The following is a 19,868-nucleotide window of genomic DNA, read 5'->3' as shown; positions in this document are numbered from 1 at the left end:
ATAGATAATAAATCTGTGTTTTGTCAATTGATTAAAAGCTAGTGTAGACTAATACTAGTGAGGGTAACAGATGATAATGTGGTTGTCATATGTTCATATATATATATATATATATATACACACACATATATATCATGGGATTGTCCATTACTGTCAATCCCATTCTGTTTTCCTTCCTCTCTGACTCATGCCAAGGAAGACAGATTCCAGGTCCCCAACCTACCAAATGATATGGAGATTGCAATGTATGGGGGCCACAGAGCCACGGTCTCATTTACATAGGGACCACATAACAGCTAGAGCCGAAGCAGATTTGTCAAGGCCACTACATGAATAAAAGATCACAAAGATTCATAATGAGGGTTTATTGTATTTAGCTGGCCTTGATCTTATGAAGATGGGTAAGCCTCTATTCCCGATCCAAAAACCTCATTCAGGAGATTCAGTACGTAAACTCTTTACAGGTTCAGTTGACACAGCAAAAACCTTTAGGCGGATTATTTCTGTTATACTGTATGATGGACACACTAAACGATAACCAACGTTATTGTGGAGTAAATCACAGTGAATGCAGTTTGCCACAGATGGGATGGAAATTCAATTTTTAAAACTTTCTTTCAGAACATGTTTATATAAGAGCCGTACATATGTCATACAGCTTTGTCATACATAATGTATTTTCCTATCTGCTCCAATAAAATCTTTTCTCTGACGTTTTCAAACCCCTGTCCACAACTTGTCCACATATTTCTGCCAACAACACACAAAAGGGCAGTCCCACATCAAGTATGACATTGGCAGTTCAATTTACAAATAAATAAACTAATTAAAACCTCATATGCAAAATGATAAACACATGAAACACCACAAGAGGTGCATTAATAGATTAGATTCTTTACTGATAACAAAATTGAATTATATCCCTGAGAGACTACGAGCACAAAGCTAACAAAATAAAATTACAAATGTTTAGCATACATTTGAATTTGAATTTCCCCTAACTGTGTAATCTCACACTCCCAGGAACTGACACATATTTAGATAAAACTCCTGGGACAGCCAAATAAGATAAGCAAGGCAAATGTTTAATTCTTAAATGAAAATGACCTCAAACGAATACCATCTACATGAAATACCTGCATTGGAAAGCTATTATAACCGTATGATAAACTAACACGTTACTCTGAATTCTTCATTATGTGAAAACTAAAGAACCGGCGTAAACAACCAAACTATGTTTATGTGTACACTGAGACACATATGCACATAGACAAAGCTCAGACTGGATAACACTATACCACGGCCTTTAACCCAACTGGACTGCTCAATTTCGGCAATCATAATAACAGTCCCGGGAACAAAAGCCGGCATTAGGGTGTTGAGAGCTTTGTTTTTCCACACAGGTACACTACCGTTCAAAAGTTTGGGGTTATCCAGACAATTTTGTGTCTTCCATGAAAACTCACTTTTATTTATCAAATTAATTGAAAATTGAATAGAAAATATAGTCAAGACATTGACAAGGTTAGAAATAATGATTAATATTTGAAGTATTAATTTTGTTCTTTAAACTTCAAGCTCAAAGGAAGGCCAGTTGTATAGCTTATATCACCAGCATAACTGTTTTCAGCTGTGCTAACATAATTGCACAAGGGTTTTCTAATCAGATATTAGTCTTCTAAGGCGATTAGCAAACACAATGTACCATTAGAACACTGGAGTGATAGTTGATGGAAATGGGCCTCTATACACCAATGGAGATATTTCATTAGAAACCAGACGTTTCCACCTAGAATAGTCATTTACCACATTAACAATGTATAGTGTGTATTTTTTATTAATGTTATCTTTATTGAAAAAACAGTGCTTTTCTTTGAAAAATAAAGACATTTCTAAGTGACCCCAAACTTTTGAACGGTAGTGTATATGTATATATATATATATCTTTGCCTGGCTCATAAAGCTGACTCGACAGACCAAGGGAAAACTGCCAGCTGAAAGTGAAAAATGACTCTACTGAAAATGGATATTTGGTTCTTTTTTAAAGACCTCTAAGAGGACACCCAGAGGGGGGTTGATGGCGAAGAGCTCGGGATTTTCCGCATGCTCTTACACCCACTGTGGTTTGGCATGGTGCTCCGTGGATTGGCAAGGTTGGATACAGAAATGGGGTCATGACCTGACAGCAGCATGTGTACAGTAAGATCCAGAAGGATGATGAGGATCTGACAATAACAGCAACAAAGAAAGGTAGAAAAAGAGCTTATGTCACTTATTATGCTACAATATGTTGTCCCTCTGCTATGTCCAGAGAGTTGACTTTTTTTTCGCTGTTTGTGAAGTATCTAATATGTAATTGCAATTTTGCACGTTTTACATCACTTAATCAACATTGAAATTGAAAGATAATTACACATCTGGCAACGATTAAGTCCACAGGTTTCACTTTCTCATGCTTAATTATATTAAAACATGGCTGAGAGAGGATTTAGCCCAGAGAGGAGAAAATGTGAACTACTGTGAATTCATAAAGCATTTGAACCCCCTACACAGCTTGACCCCTCTCAACAAACCACTTGTCTTAAGCACACTTGAATACAGCACAGGGGCGAACGTTGTCTCTCAAACACATTTCTATCATCATAGTCATCTCAAATACAACTGTCATACGAATATTTTCCAGACTGCTGATAAAATCTAAATGTCAAACTACCACATATTCTCTCGTACAGTAAACTCATGCACAAGAAAATGAGTTGGCCCATAAATTTATGAAATGTGGGGGTTGAAAGACCAATTCTGAATGACATCAAGATGAAGAGCCTTTTCATCTCCTTTTGTTTGATGAGAGATTGGATCTCAAAAAGGCATTGCGAAACTTAATGATGCAAGAAAATAACTGAACCGAAGTCATCAAGGCTTCTCTGATCTGTTTGCCCTATGCAGGTCTCAGTGCCATAGGAGACATGTGCAGAAAGAAGAAATTATTCTCAGTGGCTCATTATCAAAATGTCAAGTCTTATATTTAATTTTGCAGCAAACAGTAGCAGGTGATTGGTATGATTAGAATAAATAAAGATAAATAAGCGTGACAGCTTTTCTCCCTGAGCCACTACTTAAATAGTCATTTCTCCCAACATCATAAACTCTGATAAGATGTGTGATGGGTGAATGCTAAAACACGAGGTCATGGGGAATGCAGATTTGTATGCTTTGAAACAGGGTTGTGAAATAATTCTCTGCACACAAAGAGAAACACACCTGCTTATGCAGTGAGAGCCGTGGACCCAAAAGAAGCTGCATATGTAATATGCTCGACCCACGCTTGAAAAGCAGGCCTTCCACTTACAGACGTCCAACCTGACTATTCGCACAACAAATTAACTGAAAAATTATCATTCTAATCCTTGAAAGAAGAACAGAGGGACAAAGATGAACAAATAGCTTATATTTCCTTGCATAACACCGTTTGTTATTTTGCTCATCATGCAAACTAAATGCGCAAGTCAGTTATTAAGCTCCTTGCAGACTGTGATAAGCCTCCAACCGGACAATTTAACTGTGTTAAATAAATAGCAAATCATTACGACTATAAAGAACGTATATATGAATTTTGTGCAGAAATATCCATCATTTACTTCGTACATTATTTTAAAAAAATCAATGGGCATGTTAAGAGTGACTTGAATGATCTATTAGTATCATCTGCATACCTTGTAAGAACAAAAAAACAATGCCAGACAATATAATAAGGACCACAGCTGCATCCAGTGACACAGATGTGTATTTCCTGTCATTAAGTTGAAATGTCTCTTTTTGCCCGCGTTGCGTTGGCGATGCTCTGCGGCGCAGCTGTGCGGCTCAGGATAATAGAGGATTCCGTACTGTGCAATAATGAAAAACGCCCCATGCTGCGAGAGGAAATAGGGGATTTCATAATCCGTCTGAGGCCTCTGCCCTGGTCGCTGGTCCATGGAGAGAGTCTCATTAAACTTGTCATTAGGGACACACTGAGCTTCTGTAATGACTGAATGCATATACAAATCACCTCCGACATGAAAGGGGGGACAACCAACGGACCCAGACTGCATCCCTGTGCTGCCAAGTGCTCTGATAAGAACATTTGTACTTGGCAAATGGAATAGTACTGCACATCTGTTGGTATGGATCTGGGAGTTATTGAGGCCGAGGGGCTGGAACTCCATCACCAGCTCATGTAGAAGTGTTCTTGGGCAAGATGCTGAAGCCCCACACTGCTCCTTCAGGCTGTGCCATCAATTAGTGAGTGTGTGTGTGTGTGTGTGTGAGTGAGCATGTGTTTGAACACTGTATGGACCATGCATCAATATATGAATGCGTGTATGAACATGAACTGGAGTGTTTGAGTGCTTTGAGTGGCCAGAAAACTAGAAAGAAGCTATATTATTAATACAAATCCATATACTACTCACCATCCCCCATTACATTACCAACTGGAACTACCATGCACTAAAGGACATGACATGTCCCTTAACAATATACACTTAATAAAAAGACGTACTCAACATTTGATCTGCATTTCTGGTGAAAAGCTATGATGAATCAATTCAAAAACCTTCTGCTCTCAGCTTCTTTCCACTGGCGGTCACTCTGATGAAAACTTAACCAGACACATCCATCTGCACTTTCTTTCTGCACTAACTTCCCCAATTCATTGTCACTATTGTTGTTTTTTCATATTGTCCATAAACATGTTGCCATTCTATTGTCTTCTATGTCTTTTTTATATACGCATCCTGATATTTGTAAATTACACATGTGTGTAACCGGATTCAAATTCCATCTATGTGCACCCATGGCCATTAAAGCTGATTCAGTTCCACAGCATTGTATGTAGTTCATTTTAATATATGAATTCCTAAAAGGACTGGATATTTGGTTCTTTTTTAAAGACCTCTAAGAGGACACCCAGAGGGGGGTTGATGGCGAAGAGCTCGGGATTTTCCGCATGCTCTTACACCCACTGTGGTTTGGCATGGTGCTCCGTGGATTGGCAAGGTTGGATACAGAAATGGGGTCATGACCTGACAGCAGCATGTGTACAGTAAGATCCAGAAGGATGATGAGGATCTGACAATAACAGCAACAAAGAAAGGTAGAAAAAGAGCTTATGTCACTTATTATGCTACAATATGTTGTCCCTCTGCTATGTCCAGAGAGTTGACTTTTTTTTTTTCGCTGTCTGTGAAGTATCTAATATGTAATTGCAATTTTGCACGTTTTACATCACTTAATCAACATTGAAATTGAAAGATAATTACACATCTGGCAACGATTAAGTCCACAGGTTTCACTTTCTCATGCTTAATTATATTAAAACATGGCTGAGAGAGGATTTAGCACAGAGAGGAGAAAATGTGAACTACTGTGAATTCATAAAGCATTTGAACCCCCTACACAGCTTGACCCCTCTCAACAAACCACTTGTCTTAAGCACACTTGAATACAGCACAGGGGCGTACGTTGTCTCTCAAACACATTTCTATCATCATAGTCATCTCAAATACAACTGTCATACGAATATTTTCCAGACTGCTGATAAAATCTAAATGTCAAACCACCACATATTCTCTCGTACAGTAAACTCATGCACAAGAAAATGAGTTGGCCCATAAATTTATGAAATGTGGGGGTTGAAAGACCAATTCTGAATGACATCAAGGTGAAGAGCCTTTTCATCTCCTTTTGTTTGATGAGAGATTGGATCTCAAAAAGGCATTGCGAAACTTAATGATGCAAGAAAATAACTGAACCGAAGTCATCAAGGCTTCTCTGATCTGTTTGCCCTATGCAGGTCTCAGTGCCATAGGAGGCATGTGCAGAAAGAAGAAATTATTCTCAGTGGCTCATTATCAAAATGTCAAGTCTTATATTTAATTTTGCAGCAAACAGTAGCAGGTGATTGGTATGATTAGAATAAATAAAGATAAATAGCGTAGACAGCTTTTCTCCCTGAGCCACTACTTAAATAGTCATTTCTCCCAACATCATAAACTCTGATAAGATGTGTGATGGGTGAATGCTAAAACACGAGGTCATGGGGAATGCAGATTTGTATGCTTTGAAACAGGGTTGTGAAATAATTCTCTGCACACAAAGAGAAACACACCTGCTTATGCAGTGAGAGCCGTGGACCCAAAAGAAGCTGCATATGTAATATGCTCGACCCACGCCCGCGAAAGCAGGCCTTCCACTTACAGACGTCCAACCTGACTATTCGCACAACAAATTAACTGAAAAATTATCATTCTAATCCTTGAAAGAAGAACAGAGGGACAAAGATGAACAAATAGCTTATATTTCCTTGCATAACACCGTTTGTTATTTTGCTCATCATGCAAACTAAATGCGCAAGTCAGTTATTAAGCTCCTTGCAGACTGTGATAAGCCTCCAACCGGACAATTTAACTGTGTTAAATAAATAGCAAATCATTACGACTATAAAGAACGTATATATGAATTTTGTGCAGAAATATCCATCATTTACTTCGTACATTATTTTAAAAAAATCAATGGGCATGTTAAGAGTGACTTGAATGATCTATTAGTATCATCTGCATACCTTGTAAGAACAAAAAAACAATGCCAGACAATATAATAAGGACCACAGCTGCATCCAGTGACACAGATGTGTATTTCCTGTCATTAAGTTGAAATGTCTCTTTTGCCCGCGTTGCGTTGGCGATGCTCTGCGGCGCAGCTGTGCGGCTCAGGATAATAGAGGATTCCGTACTGTGCAATAATGAAAACGCCCCATGCTGCGAGAGGAAATAGGGGATTTCATAATCCGTCTGAGGCCTCTGCCCTGGTCGCTGGTCCATGGAGAGAGTCTCATTAAACTTGTCATTAGGGACACACTGAGCTTCTGTAATGACTGAATGCATATACAAATCACCTCCGACATGAAAGGGGGGACAACCAACGGACCCAGACTGCATCCCTGTGCTGCCAAGTGCTCTGATAAGAACATTTGTACTTGGCAAATGGAATAGTACTGCACATCTGTTGGTATGGATCTGGGAGTTATTGAGGCCGAGGGGCTGGAACTCCATCACCAGCTCATGTAGAAGTGTTCTTGGGCAAGATGCTGAAGCCCCACACTGCTCCTTCAGGCTGTGCCATCAATTAGTGTGTGTGTGTGTGAGTGAGCATGTGTTTGAACACTGTGTGGACCATGCATCAATATATGAATGCGTGTATGAACATGAACTGGAGTGTTTGAGTGCTTTGAGTGGCCAGAAAACTAGAAAGAAACTATATTATTAATACAAATCCATATACTACTCACCATCCCCCATTACATTACCAACTGGAACTACCATGCACTAAAGGACATGACATGTCCCTTAACAATATACACTTAATAAAAAGACGTACTCAACATTTGATCTGCATTTCTGGTGAAAAGCTATGATCAATCAATTCAAAAACCTTCTGCTCTCAGCTTCTTTCCACTGGCGGTCACTCTGATGAAAACTTAACCAGACACATCCATCTGCACTTTCTTTCTGCACGAACGTCCCCAATTCATTGTCACTGCTGTTGTTGTTTTTATATTGTACATACATGTTGCTATTCTCTTGTCTTCAATGTCTTTTTTATATACGCATCCTGATATTTGTAAATTACACATGTGTGTAACCGGATTCAAATTCCATCTATGTGCACCCATGGCCATTAAAGCTGATTCAGTTCCACAGCATTGTATGTAGTTCATTTTAATATATGAATTCCTAAAAGGACTGGAATGGTCTCACTAATAATCTCAGGTATTTTCAATATGATAAGTGGCATGCTGTCATGTCTGCTCATTTGCAGTCCAGAAGGGCTGAGACTGTGTGGGTGAAGGCTGTTTTTGAGGAGGCTCTGACATACAATCATATTTATATTACCAGAAATGACCAGGCCAAGCAGCATGCTTGTATGGGATCGACAAATTAAATTAAACATGCGAACTGAGAACATATGTCTGAATACAAATACGACAGTTATGCATTTTAATAAAGCTCTAATCCTAAAGAAGCATCTATTCCCAAGAGGACAGGAACAGGCACAACACATCTGATGATCAGTACCAGCCAGACAGATGGCGCAGCACACTCTTCTCAAAACTCATCAATAAAATAAAGCCATCACACTGAATTGACAAGAGCGTGATAAGAAATGGTTCTGTGTGTGTGTGTGTGTGTGTGTGTACACACGCTTACACAATCTGCATGACTGATTGGCCGTGCAATTGAAACTTTATATGAACATTCTGATCAGTGCCCCCTTGGCTGGAGTGGAGCCTTGCTGTGAATATCAATGTTTGCATTCAGAGCTAGATGCCCCCCCCCCCCCCCCCCCGACGCAAAAAAGAATCAGCTTTCTGTTTGTGTCAGCGTTTACGCACTGCACGCCTCAAAAGAAGGGAGCCTCCTTACCTCAAGGGCAGTGCCAGACTGTGTGTAAGGTGTATGAAGACGAACACAATGGACGTTTGCAGGAACTGTTCACCCTCCTGTTACCTTTCGGGTCAATTTGACCCCATTCAATGTTTAACCCTCCTGTTACCTTTCGGGTCAATTTGACCCCATTCAATGTTTAATGTCGGTGTTCTTTGGGGTCAAATTGACCCCAGGCTGTTTTTCACTGTGTCAAACACATAAGCAATATCAACTTTTTTATATATGTAAAGGGCTATTTAGGTAGTCAACAAACAAACATAAAGTACCTCACACTTAAACTTGGGAAACAATATTAATTTTAATAATTTTCTGGAGGTTTTAATTGGTGGGGTCAAATTGACCCCGAGGGTAAAATATGTTAGTAAATGTGAAGGTAACAGGAGGGTTAAGAGCAACAAAAGGATGTTTCGCTTCCAGGTATCAAAGCAGTGGTGAGCATCAATCATAGGGAACATATGACAAAAGCTCAGTCCAATCAACTCATCACAGTAAGATCATATGTATGTCCACAACAAACACACATATATAACACGACTTTGGCCATTAGAGTACGGAAAAAGGCTGATTTAAAATGTTTTTCAGGAAATGAAGAATAGCATTAAGCTCGCTATTGTGGTGAGGCCTGAAGGGAGGGGGAAATGAAGGGGAACCAACAACGCCACCTGGGGACTTACACCCCACAAAAATATAAGTTTAACAACCCCAATATATAGTTTGAGAAGTGTTAAGGACACAGATGCGTTACTGATATTTGGCCAGAGACGTGTTTAGTAAAACGAACCAGAAGTTTATTGCAGGAATCAACGAAAATAATCTAAAAGAAAACAATTAAAAGCCAAAAACATGCAGAAGTCATTTACGATGGCCAAACCACGCAAAACAGAAGTCAGAAGGAGCGTAATGAAGGCACCAAAACAGCAGCAGGTGAACCATCACCCACCGCAGGGCGAGGACACGGGCCCAAAGGATGTGAGGCAATGACAACAGGCGCCTTCTATATGGTGGTCCTGATTGGGGGAGGAGCCAGCCTGAGGGCTGCGTTCAAAACCCTACGCTTCCATCTCTGGGGAGCGTTCCCCACTACACTATATCAGAGGTTCTATTGATCGCTTACATAATCATCATCCTCCCTTCATGTGTCAGTCAGTCCAACTTCCATTTGAGCAATTCTTTTTGAACATAATGTTTGAGCCACGCCCCACCTTCAGAATATATTACCGCTGGTGGTCATGGGAAATGCCTCACGTTGTCCTGTTCAATCAGTCCACCGTATCTGCGATACAATCAAGCTGGTGTATGGACGTCATCCTTGTAGCGAGCAGAGGGTTGTCCCTCTTGGTTTATATCACTGGGTAGGCATGTGAGATTGATTGTGTGGATATATTATCATTCTTCATTCCAGAAATAAATTGCAATCAGCAGCAAACCCAACCACACGTAACCACAAATGACTAATAGGAAGTCTGCTTTTCATTACATTTACTGTGCTGGTCAATCAAACCTACTATCACTTCACTCTCCCCTTTAAGCTGAGAGGAAAAGCTTCTTCTGATCCAGACTAAGAGATGAGAATAATAATAAAATAAGAATGCTATATTAGCCGTGGGAAGGCAGCAATGACAAAGAGACACCATTGCTCACACTATGCACCCATTGTCTGCTGTGATTCCAGGTCTTCAATATTAGCCGTGCAATAAGCACTCTGCGGGACAATCTGCTCTGCCAGCACGCTTATTCCAAGAGTGAGAAAGGAAGCCATAGAGATATAGATAAACCATGCTGTTTGTGGAAATAATACCTTGAAGATAAGCCAAGGAGGGGAGTAAGAACAATAGGTGTGGAGTCCAAGACATATGGAAGAAGTACAACTTAATATCTAAAAGGAAGGTGAAAGCTGCGAAAGGCAGCTCAAACATGAACGTAGAGAAAATGTCCCGTGGGCACAATTAGGGAGATGTTGAAATGGATTACTGATTAACAGGGAGTTAATGACGGAATATCAGCTACTTCCTGTGGATACGGTCTCCGAAGCACCTCCTGAGTATTACGAGGATCAAGCACCAAAGTCGGATCAAAGATGAACTGATTATGAAGATTTTTGAATGCCGAGTCTTTTTGGAGGAATGTATTATTGGCCTCATTTCGTGACTCGCCAGGAAATGTTATTTCTCTCGAACCTGTTCTTTTCAAACTAGGTCGGACAGCAGATACACCCCTCCCCCAGAATAACGGTTGCGTACACAGCACACAGTAGATGTAGAGTCAGGCTAAGATTGCATAGATGCTTGAAAGCACTAATCAATCTGGACAACAATGTCAAAGCAATTCATTGTTTGCTGAACTCAGGTGTGCACACCCGAGGATTTTCTCTTCGGGCCCTGCAGTGTTGTGAAACTGACCTCCTACTCGTCTTGGACAAAGCTAAGTATTGCCAGAAAGAACAAAGAATAAGCTCTCGTGTAATCGTGCGCATCGATGTATTTTTCTACATCTACGGCACATCCTTCACCATCGCCTTACCTTCTGTCTGATCTCCTCCTCCATTTTGACGGGGGAACCCATCTCCGCTACCTGTTTGACTCCGTCGCTCGACACGCTGCCATATTCCCACACCACGTAGCTCTTGGAGTGGGAGGCACCAATGATGGCTGACCAGTGATTGGCACGACCTGGTGGAAGAAGACCCAAAAAAAGCATCACATCAGCTGGACATCCCAGCCTGTTTCCAAAAGTTGCATCTTAATCATTTCATGAGCTGATCATTGTTGCCACTTGTAGAGGCACAACTCTAAAAATGGAAATGATGATCGATCAGGTGACAAGTACATTGGTCAGAAAGGACAGCATAGGCTAAAGACACTTGAGCCGTGTCCAATTAAAAATGGTGTAACCTCCACCAATGTTTTATAACGTATAGGAATACAGCTCCATCTAGGATTGATGTTTACCGGTCATTTAGAAGTATCTTTACCATCTCACTGTGGGCCCATTAGTGGTCTGACATGTCTACCTCTACAGCAGGTAGACAACTGACAACCGTCTGTCTTATATTCCATCATGACCCCCTTACTGCCATATAGTCCTCCTTTCTAACATGTTATTGTATACATACTGTTATTGTATACTGAAATAACATCCAGCTACATCACCCGTAGAGGAAATCATGATTTTACAGCCCAGACCAACGTAAATGCTTTTGTACTGACGGGGACCCGGTTTTAAAGACATAAACTTCTGTTGCTTTTCACAGATTATTCCCAAAATGAACGATTATTTTTGGGTTTTTTACACTTTTATCTCAACATATTTAGTCAAGGTGAGGTTCACTCAGATAGGTGTTAGGTCTGCCTCTACACTGTATGCACTAAGTGCAGCCCTGACTCTGCTGTTCTCTAAGTCACCCTTTCTGCCTTCTGCTGGTTCCCAGTCTAAGTCTCAACAAGATGAATCACTCTGATAATCTAATCTCTGTGTTTGCAGTGTCACTGATATGGCAAACTATGAAAACATAAACACTTTTGTATAGGGCATTGCAGGCATTGTGAATGTTATTGTAGGACCTTTCAAATAGGTCTTTTTTTTATGACATTTTACTTCTCCAAAATTGCGTTTTAGCAATATTTGCATGATTTATATATGATTGTGTCTCTGGAGAATTGTATCAGATTGTAACAGATCGTATCAGCTTGTCCAGATTAGTGGGCTGACTCAGAAGATTTAGATCCTGACCAACACATTTTTAAGTTTTCAAGAGAGAAAATATATTCTTTAATTACAGTATTTATATAAGTGATTATTGCACATGGGTGGTGGGATTCAATTCAGTTCAATTCAGTTTATTTGTATAGCCCATTTACTGCTTACATGATACGAACATATTGTACATTTTTTAAATGAATAATCTAGTGTTAATTCCAAAGAACCAAGGGCCATCAGCTATTTATTATTTTATTCTTGTGTGTTTGGTTTATTGGTACTGCTACTTGTAACGACAAATTTCCCCTTGGGGATTAATAAAGTATATATCTATCTATCTATCTAGTCAACACTAGTTTAGTTTCCTTTTTAAGAGAAAACATCACCATTAAATGTTACTTGATACTTGATACTTGACTAGTGTTAAGTGAACTTTGAACACTGACTTGGTTGATATCATTGGATTCTATACAACATTGACCCATATTAACTACAAAAAAAGTATAACATATGTAACAGTTTGTCTAATTCTGAAAAAGAAAACCTTCAAACTCGTTAAAGTCCGAACGAGAAGACTAGCAATGTCCATATCATGTCTTTGTCTGTGATCTGGTGTGTTTTTAACAAGGAAAGGAGCTCTTTTCTTATTGCTGCCAATGCTTTTTTTCTTCATAAATGCTTTTGTGCTCCAGGTGCTTTACATTTATCTGCCTTGCAGTTCATGGGGGAGCACCTTGAGAGCGCCGACCTGAAAGTGGCCTGCTGAAGAGAGATTAGTGGTGGCTGTTTCTGCCCTGTTCCAGGATGAACAAGTGGAAATGGTTGGTGGCTTGCATGTTGCTACAGGATGAAAGATATAATATTTTTTCGGGCATTTTCATTGTCGTTCATTTGATCTTTAGAGGCCTCTCGGCCTTCGTAAGTATGGAGTCATTGTTGTGGAATGTAGAAATGCAGAGGATGCCTTTTCTAATCATCCATACATGACATGACTGTAAATATTATTTCAGACATATTATTTGTTTAATAGAATTATTGATGGCCCTTTATGAAATTGTAAGGCTATTTATTCACGAAATTTCCGAAATGTCTGACCCCTGGCAGACGGGCAGTCGTTGCCAGTAACCAAATAGCTTTAACAAGATGTCTTTGGTTGATAGTTTAACTATCATAAAGTTATTTCACCTTAGGTCAAGGCAGTATTAGTTTACTTCAAAGGTGGGTGTAATTTATCATTTTTAATACAGTTTTAGTCGGTAGTAGTGCTAGTGTTGAAGCTGATGACCATCTTAAAGAATATGTTCAGAATATGGAGCCGCATAAGGCTACAACTGAACCCTTTGACCTCTATGTTAAAAGGACTAATACATGGTTAATTGCTGGATATAAGAACAATAAATTAATGACTATACTTGTATCGTGCTTTTCTAGTCTTCTGACCACTCAAAGCACTTCCACACTACATGTCATCATTCACCCGTTCACACCCATTCATACACTGACAGCAGGAGCCACCATGCAAGATGCCACCTGCTCATCAGGACTCTAACTAGTATCCATACAACAGTAAGCATAGCTAAGGGAGCCATACGGGGTCAAGTGCTTTGCCCGAGGACACGTGGACTATAGCTGGGGATCATACCGCCGATCTATCCACCCATCTATCATCAGAAAGATACATTTATATGACCCCTGATTAAATGGTGATGCATCTGCGAAAAGGTCAACACTAGTTTAGTGCAGCTGATGCAGACAGAGGTAAACTCTGCTTTCTAGAATCAGACATTTGACTTCAATGTTGTTCACAAAATGAAGGATGACACTGAACATACCTGTTGCCATCAACTAGCGTTCTGTGCATGGCTAGATGAATTAATAGACGTTGGACTTGATGTACTACACAGATGATGCAAAGTTGTAGTAATGCTAGAAAATACTTAGCTGTTTATTACTATATTGATTATTTATAGGTGACCATGCACATGAATTAGATTAATTAGACGGTGATGTGGATGTTTTGAAGTCAAATAAATGAAACAGTAGGCTTGAAGATCTTTCTTCTTTCTCCTTGTGTTTGTGAATGCATCAAAAGCCTCATCTGCAATCCGATGCAACCACTTTATATTCTGTCAAGGGGAAGAGAGTTGGCTGGCCTAAATATACAGGAGCTTTAGGGCAGCTGTGTTTTTGGTGTATAATATTTCAGGCTATACTTCAATATATTGCTTATCTTGTGTCAGATGAAATTAACTATAATGGGGTACTTTATTTCGTCAATAAATGAATGTTAAACTCCTCTCTCCACCACCATGTGTTTCCCTCTCTTTCTCCCTTTGTTGACAACCAGGTCATTCTCCATCTCGATATACTCCCTGTGTCCAAGCTGGTGCTTGGATGAATAGTTCTGCATTTCTGCATGACTAACAATCGGGTCAAAAGGGAGAAGAAAAATAGACCCGTCAAGGTGACTGTAGTCCTGTTTTACGGCACATTTCTTTGCCGGAATGTGTGTCACCATGTTGGTCAAAGGCTTCGAGGCTTGAAGGATGATTTAAAAATAGAAGGATGTCATGAAAAAGTTGTTGTATATATCTCAGGTACCACAACATGTCTGAGTACTACTTGGACCAGAAATACAAAAGTGAGACTAAGTTTACTTCTAGTTATTTTTATTTACTTAAAAGTATCATGGGAATTCAAATGAGGACAGATCCTCATGTATGTGATGATTATAGTATTATAGTCGTCAGTGAATAATATTTTCCAGTACAATGTATACAGTGTGTTATATACACTCAAAGAAATGACTCATTGGATGAACTCAATGAAATTGTTGGCAGGTTTTCCATCCAATAATTATATGCAACTCCAACTCAAATTTAGCACATCAGTGCAATAAAATGTAATTAAGTTAGTCCAACTCATTTGTATCAAATACATCTCAAATAAAATAACTATATTCATTCAATTTAATTAATTTGTGTTTGTCCAACTCAAAATATAAACTAACTAACGAACAAAATATGCAAACTCCACACAGAAGGAACACCCGGACTGGGAATTGAACCCACGGCACTCTGGCTGTGAGGCGACGGTGCTAGCCACTACACCACCGTACAGCCCTGAAAGTGTCTTCACCTCATGTAAACAACTGATTTTCAGAAAGCGCATGTGCAAAGGGTCGTCCTCAATGAAACACATTTATTTTGAGTTGATATGCATACCATCTAACCTAAATAAATCTAATAAATGAAAGTATTCATACATTTTGTGTTACACCCATTAAATATAAATATCTATTTTTGTAATTGATTTATTTAAATGTATCAAACAATATTTAAATGTGTCACCTCGAAGAAGGGCTTGAATCGTTTTTTTGAGTGTAGTTAGCAAGGAATGTGCAAGGAGAAATCCAACTTTAACCCTTTATGAACCAGGATGAAAAAGACACCACTCGCCCCATTTTCTCTCAAGTTGATCTATCTTCGAGGTGTGTTTACCAATCAGTACGTGAGAGTGAGCCACACACCGACTACTCCCTCCATAAGACAGTAAATTAAGGCTCCTTTCGATTTCAGGGTTTATCTTGTTGCACTCTAATCAGTATATTGATCTGACCGCCGAGAGCCTGATTTAGGCAAGAAAGCCCGTGTAATCCTGAAATCCATTCACATCCTGATAGTGTGGCTCAAGGTTAGACACATATATCACACTCAATCATAGCGCCATACTGAAGAGAGTTAACGCCACACGTCACTCTTGAGATCCAGGTACTGGGGCTAAACCACCAATATGTTGGGAACATATCCGAGAGTTTCTGAGGTTACGGTGCTACAAAAAAGTGACAAACGATCATGTTAAATTCATACACTGTAGAAACAGCTACAGGGAGCAATACAGGGTTAAGTGTGTTGCTCAAGGACACATCGACTAGGGCAGGTATTGAACTTCCAATCCCCTGATTGAAAGACGGACCTGCTAACCTCTGACCCCACATTCGCCCACACTCAACAAATAGCAATAAAAGACCAAAATCATCAATGTGTGAATCCATTCCTCATTATATTCTGACTTCCCTTCCCGGTCTCTGGCAATCGCCCCAAACCCGTTCATTCATCTACAAGACTTGAATTTTGATGAGTACAGGATGTACTTTCCCTTTCAGAAAGGTTACATATCTTCCTAAAAGTTGTAACGTCTGCTACTTTTAAGCAAATGTTAATCACACAGGAGTAAATAGTGCATCTGTTGGTGACTCATTTTAGCTGCAGGTGTGGTGACCTCGGCAGTTGAAAATAAACCGCAAAACCCATTTTCATCGTAATGCTCACTGGAAAACAATAAAGGTCTGTGGCATGATCGTCTATAGAACAAACTATAACAGTCTTTGGCTGCATTGGGAATTCTTACTAGCAGTATTAGTTCACTGCTGGTTTCAGGCTTTTCATGAGGAAAATATCAGAATATCAGCACACTTAAAATATGTCATGGAGCCGAGGTCACATGACAAAGAGGAGATGAGTTTGTGCTTACGTGGATAGTCTTTGGGATGAATCTTCTCCGACCAGTTCCCAAAGAAGGTGACTCTGTACTTTGCTGTGCCGCAGGCACAACAGTCAAGCGGAGGTCTATCGGTAACGCCTCCATATCGGGATTCTGTGCAGTAATGAGGGGGAAAGTAAAAAAGAAATACAGAAGACCATGAGATAGGCATAGGGAGATTGCGTGTTAGGATAAAGATCAGATGAGAGTGGTGCTCATCGTAACTGGGTGGTTTAAGAATATGGGGAGCAGAAGGCAGGAAAAGAGGGAGGGCATGAGAAAGGGGAGGATATAGCGGGGATCTTTTGATCTGTTGCACAGTCAGGGGGTCACACTCATGTATAATCATTCACATGCCAGAGCATAACGGCAGAGAGGACTGTCCCTGCGTCGCATAACAAAAACACAACAACATAGAGTAAAGAAGAAGAAGAACGATAAAAAAAAGAGACTGTATGTGCGATGGAAACAGAGTAATGGCAGATTGAAGGTATAGACATGCACGGTACATGATTTATTCAATGTCAATAAAAGACGCCTACCTTTCTCACACATTCGCTTGGTGAGCAAGCCTTCATCCTGGAAATAGATTATCCTCTTCTGCACAATGCTTGCCCTGCACAAAGAGAACAAAAAGAAATGGAGGCAGTGAGGAGTAAAGTTTATTGGGACCAGCACTAAGTGCAAATGTAAGCCTAAGGGGCGAAAAACCGATAGCAGGAAATGTGGAACATCTTGGCTTTCAAGATGTGAGAAAGTCTAAACAGAGGGTTTTCTCAGATGGAACAGGTGCAACGTTATTCATGAAAGCAGGTATCCGAGCTCACGGGATAATCGCAAAATCAGGCTTTCAGATGGAGGCATTGAACGTCTCATACAAAGACCACAAAAGCACGCATCAGCAATACAACATTGAAAGGCTGAGGAAAAGACTGGAATGGAAAAACGACAACTAACAGTCATTTCCGCATTTCATAAGTCCCGAAAGCAATACAATTCCCAGAAAGAATAAGACATAGTATATATTAGGCTCTGCACTCTGACAGTAATGCGCCCCAAAATTAGAGGCCTGGCTGAGGAGAGCTTCTCCAGATTGAGCTGTCTAGGGAGGCTTGTTCCACCGGGTGGTGGGGAACACAGGTCTGAGGGGGCCTCGACATGTAAATCCTCTACAGATAAACCTATTCAGCAGTCCCAAAAGGCTGAAACAGAAAACCAGCCCCTAGGCACCTAACTCCCTCACAAACACCGGCCTTTTACACCCGCCATGGCTGCAGGAAGGTTTCCATGGGGATAAAACCCAACAATGATGTGCGAAATGGATGTGTTCCAGGTGGGCCGAGTCCAGCTGGACTGTTAGGAGATCACTTAGTATCACACTAAGCAGAGCCGTGTTGTGCTCTATTGAGCCGAGCTGATCCCAGAACCCGTCGCAGACAGCAAGAAAAACAGTGACATTGAGGAAATGAGATATTCATTGACCCAGAAACGCTGCGCACTTCACCGAGCTCGGTTTTATTGACACATTTCATTGACATACTATGCATTGGCATTTGTATTATCCAGGTTGAGGGTTATTGCAACCCCAAACTATCACATTCTACTGGCACACTGTACAATGGCATTTTTATGACATTAAACTATCACATTATAATTAGTATTATCTTTATTTAAAAGGGATCGTGCACAGTTAAAACATAAATGTCACCATTTAATGGCATACATGGTGTGAAATCTTATCTCTAAACCACTTTAGAGATAACTGTTTTCAGTAATGCTTTTAATAGTTATTTGTATTAATTTTTTTTACATAATATACTATAACCTAAATATGACGTACTACACACCACACAGTAATTCTCAGAGTGAACTGACTAGTGTCCAATTCAGACTTTTAGGTTCTAAATCAGTGGCAGTGAATTACATTTGTCGACATTATTATGACATACTATAATACTATGACTTTAGTCTGGTATACTATATTGTAATATTTATGACATTTCTATGAAATACTGTATTATGACATTGTATTGGTATTAGTAATGATGTTTATGATTTACTATACACTAATGTGTGTATGGCATGGTATACTTTTAATGACAATTTGATGACGTTCTATACATTGATATGTTCATGACATTGGTTATAGCATAATAAAGTATATTTTGTTTGATGATTTTATGACGTACTCCATTATAACTTTTAATGACATGTTAATGGAATAATTTAAGTCTTAATTACATCCTATGCTGTGGATATTTGTTAAATTACATCTTTATGGATTATTTATGGAAAACTACTATGGAAGTGTCATGAAATATTCATAACATACGATAATATGACTTATCGACACTATATAATTTTTCACAAGACATTTACAACACTGACATATTTGTTGTATACTCTGCGACTACATTTTATGATTTTGTATATTATAGTATACAATAACATTTTTATTGTATTTGTTACAACATAATTAGTGTAACATTTTTAGGATATACTAGACGATGATATTGTATACAATATTATACATTGACATTTTTCTGACATTATAATGATATACTTTACATTTGTTATGACATATTTCAGTGTGCCAACCTCATACTTACTACAAACTGTTTCTAGTTCGTCAGTTCCCTCTTCAGGGCGCTACATCTCAGGTTCATTCTCTGAACATCATTCAGCTTTTAGAAAAAATAATTCCAAAAAATGACCTCCTATTGTCTTTTCCAAAACGCCTTTCCTTAACCTCGATGGAAAACGTCATGAGGAATGAATAAGAATGTAGGAAAAGACTCAAATGACATCATAGATGGACTGCAAAAAGTGCATCTTACACTTTGACTCGTGCATTCTAACGTAGTTTATAGGTCACGTAAAGAGCTCCTTGGGTGCGTAAAGGAGAGATACTGCAGGTCCTTCTTTCCTCTTTACAGTCCACACTGCTTCCAGCAGGTCGCATAATGGATGACTTCATCCATCCATCAATTATCTTTCACCGCTTACCCTGTTCAGGGTCACGGGGGCGCTGACCCCAGTTGACAATCCCAGTTGACATTTGGCGAAGGCAGGTCACACCCGTCACAATCAACACTGCGTCCAGCAGATCCCACAAACCCAAACCGACAATTCATTCATGTGCAA

General features: G+C 39.6%; 1 protein-coding gene across 1 annotated transcript in view; it reads right to left on the bottom strand.

Annotated features, from left to right (window-relative positions):
- spon1a (spondin 1a) overlaps nt 1–19,868 on the bottom strand; it is a 65,983-nt gene that overhangs the window by 31,771 nt on the left and 14,344 nt on the right. The window contains exons 4-6 of the mRNA XM_056412701.1: nt 17,267–17,340; nt 16,716–16,838; nt 11,007–11,155 (exon numbers count right to left, since the gene is read on the bottom strand). Of these exons, the coding sequence (XP_056268676.1) occupies nt 11,007–11,155; nt 16,716–16,838; nt 17,267–17,340 (346 nt within the window). The remainder of the gene's footprint in view (nt 1–11,006; nt 11,156–16,715; nt 16,839–17,266; nt 17,341–19,868) is intronic.

The sequence above is a fragment of the Pseudoliparis swirei genome, chromosome 4 (assembly GCF_029220125.1).
Source record: "Pseudoliparis swirei isolate HS2019 ecotype Mariana Trench chromosome 4, NWPU_hadal_v1, whole genome shotgun sequence".
NCBI classification, from domain to species: Eukaryota; Metazoa; Chordata; class Actinopteri; order Perciformes; family Liparidae; genus Pseudoliparis; species Pseudoliparis swirei.
This window is presented reverse-complemented; position numbering and strand designations above follow the sequence as displayed.